This window comes from Nicotiana attenuata, unplaced genomic scaffold (genome assembly GCF_001879085.1).
Source record: "Nicotiana attenuata strain UT unplaced genomic scaffold, NIATTr2, whole genome shotgun sequence".
NCBI classification, from domain to species: domain Eukaryota; kingdom Viridiplantae; phylum Streptophyta; class Magnoliopsida; order Solanales; family Solanaceae; genus Nicotiana; species Nicotiana attenuata.
Genome location: NW_017670264.1, coordinates 1,421,358 through 1,423,726, shown reverse-complemented (window position 1 = coordinate 1,423,726; position 2,369 = coordinate 1,421,358). Strand labels below are relative to the sequence as shown.

Genomic DNA, 2,369 nt, shown 5'->3' with positions numbered 1-2,369 from the left:
ATATTCTACTTCAGCAGAGAATAAGGAAACCACATGCTGTTTTTTGGATTTCCAACTAATAAGACTGCCACCCAAAAACACACAAAAACTGTTGAGAAGAAAAAGCCCCCTCATAATTTTGATCTTCATGGTGCTTCATCGAGAGTTAGAGAAGAAGATGAGATGAAGAAGAAGAAGCAGACCAAATGGCTTCAGACCAAAGTGAAGAGTGTTCGATATAACCTAAGTCTATAGGTGATATTTTGGTCGACTTTGGATACACACGTGGAGAAGCCAAGGCCCTTGGATCAAACAAGCTGAATTCTTGATTGATTAAATAATGACCATCTGATGAAATAAGTTCTGGAAGCTTCCCTCACGTGAAAGCCATGTGAGGGAATATTAGTTAGTTATGAATAAGCCAATTAGAATAGGAACACATGTATAGATTATTCTTTAGGTATTTTTTTTTATTTTATTATTCTTTTCTTAGCAAAGTGTATATATAGACATGTACTGGGAATTGATACATACATAGAGAAAATTTTCAGATCTCATTCTTCAATTTCATTCATGGTATCAGAGCATTAGCTCGATCCAACAGTCCAAAGGCCTAGAATATTTACATCATCTGATTCTCTACAATCAATTCATCATCTTCACTAAGCTAAAATGGGTGACACAAGCAAATCTGCAGATAGCACTGGTACTGCAAAAGCTGTAACCTATGACATCAATCACCCATATTTTCTCAACAACTCTGATTCTCCTGGGATGACTCTAGTCAATACCTTGTTTGATGGAAGAGGATATCCAGGGTGGAGGAGATCTATTTTGTTGTCTTTGTCAGCTAAGAAAAAACTTGGGTTTATCAATGGAGTTTGCAAATCTCCAGATGTGGGTTCCCCAGATCTTGAACAATGGAGCTGTGTCAATGACATGGTGATTTCCTGGATTTTGAATGCTCTTTCTAAGGATATCGCAGACAGTGTGATATATTCCAAAACTGCAAAGGAGCTTTGGGATAGCCTGGAGCAGAGGTTTGGAAAATCAAACGGAGCCAAGCTATATCATCTGCAAAAGGAGTTGTCAGGATTAGTGCAAGGAAATAGTGACATTGCAGGATACGTCACCAAACTCAAACGATTATGGGATGAATTGGATGTTTTAAATGTGGTCACTTGTTGTTCCTGTGTGTGTACTTGTGAAGGAAAATCAAAATTGACAAAATCACTTGAAGATCAGAGGCTAATTCAGTTCCTAATGGGATTGAATGACATCTATGCACAAGCTAGAGGAAACATACTCATGATGAATCCCTTGCCTAGCATGGATGTAGTATATTCTCTTCTTTTACAAGATGAAAATCAGAGAGAAGTTTATGCAAATGCACATTTTAACTCAGATTCATTGTCATTCATGGCAACAGGAGAAGTGAAACAACCTAATGCTCAGCTTCTAGCTGATTTTGCAGCTTTTATAGTCACAGGGCAGGGGAGAAATTTTCAGAAGAACAGGAATCAAGCACAAAGAGCAACAGCAATGGGAACAAAGTATAATAATTCAGGACAGAAGTTCAACAAATCACAGCAGAAGTTTAAGGCAAAGAAGAGGTACAATCCAAATGTGGCTTGTACCTATTGTGGAAAAATATGGCACATTCAAGAGGGTTGCTACAGAATCATTGGATTTCCAGATGATTTTGAATTTACCAATCAAAAGAACTATCAAAATTAGATCAAGGCAAATGTAGTCCTAACTCATGAAGATAATGAAAATCAGACAGGACAGAATACTGAAAACAGCAGCAATTTTGGACAACAACTTAACAAGGAACAACTTGCAGAAATGGTGAACATGTACAAGCAGGCAAAATTGGCACAAACAGGAAATTCAGGAATCAATGCAAATGCAGTTGCTGGTACTATTCTAAAGTACTCAGGTTCAGTGTTTACTACTCTAAATTCTGACACCTGGATCATTGATTCAGGTGCTTCAGACCACATGTGTTTTGATCCCAATTCTTTCTTATTTCTAACTCAACTTCCTGTTCCTTTGAACATCAATTTACCTAATTCATTCAAGGTAATTGTTACTCATATAGGAAGTGTTTCTATTCTGCCAGGTCATGTCATAAACAATGTCTTACATGTTCCAGATTTCAAGTATAATCTACTGTCAGTACATAGGTTTTGCATTCAGTTCCAATATGATGTCTTATTCACATCTATTAGGTGTGTGTTGCAGGGCCTTTCAATGAAGAGTCCACAAGCTTTTGGTGAAGTTAGAGAGGGTCTCTACATATTGGAGCCTAGTAGTCTTAAGTCTAAGGGAATATTCAGTAGTAATGTACTTTCAATTCAAAAAGGAAGGAATTCCATTTCAGACTC

At 37.2% G+C, this 2,369-nt stretch overlaps 1 protein-coding gene across 1 annotated transcript; it reads left to right on the top strand.

Annotated features, from left to right (window-relative positions):
- Window positions 1–651: 651 nt before the first annotated feature.
- On the top strand, window positions 652–1,716 carry LOC109236916. Its single transcript, XM_019403154.1, has one exon. It carries the CDS (start codon window positions 652–654, stop codon window positions 1,714–1,716), a length of 1,065 nt encoding a protein of 354 aa, XP_019258699.1.
- Window positions 1,717–2,369: the final 653 nt, after the last annotated feature.

Bases quoted from the DNA above. Each gene is read 5' to 3' on its own strand.
- LOC109236916 (XM_019403154.1), top strand. From the start codon at position 652: ATGGGTGACACAAGCAAATCTGCAGATAGCACTGGTACTGCAAAAGCT.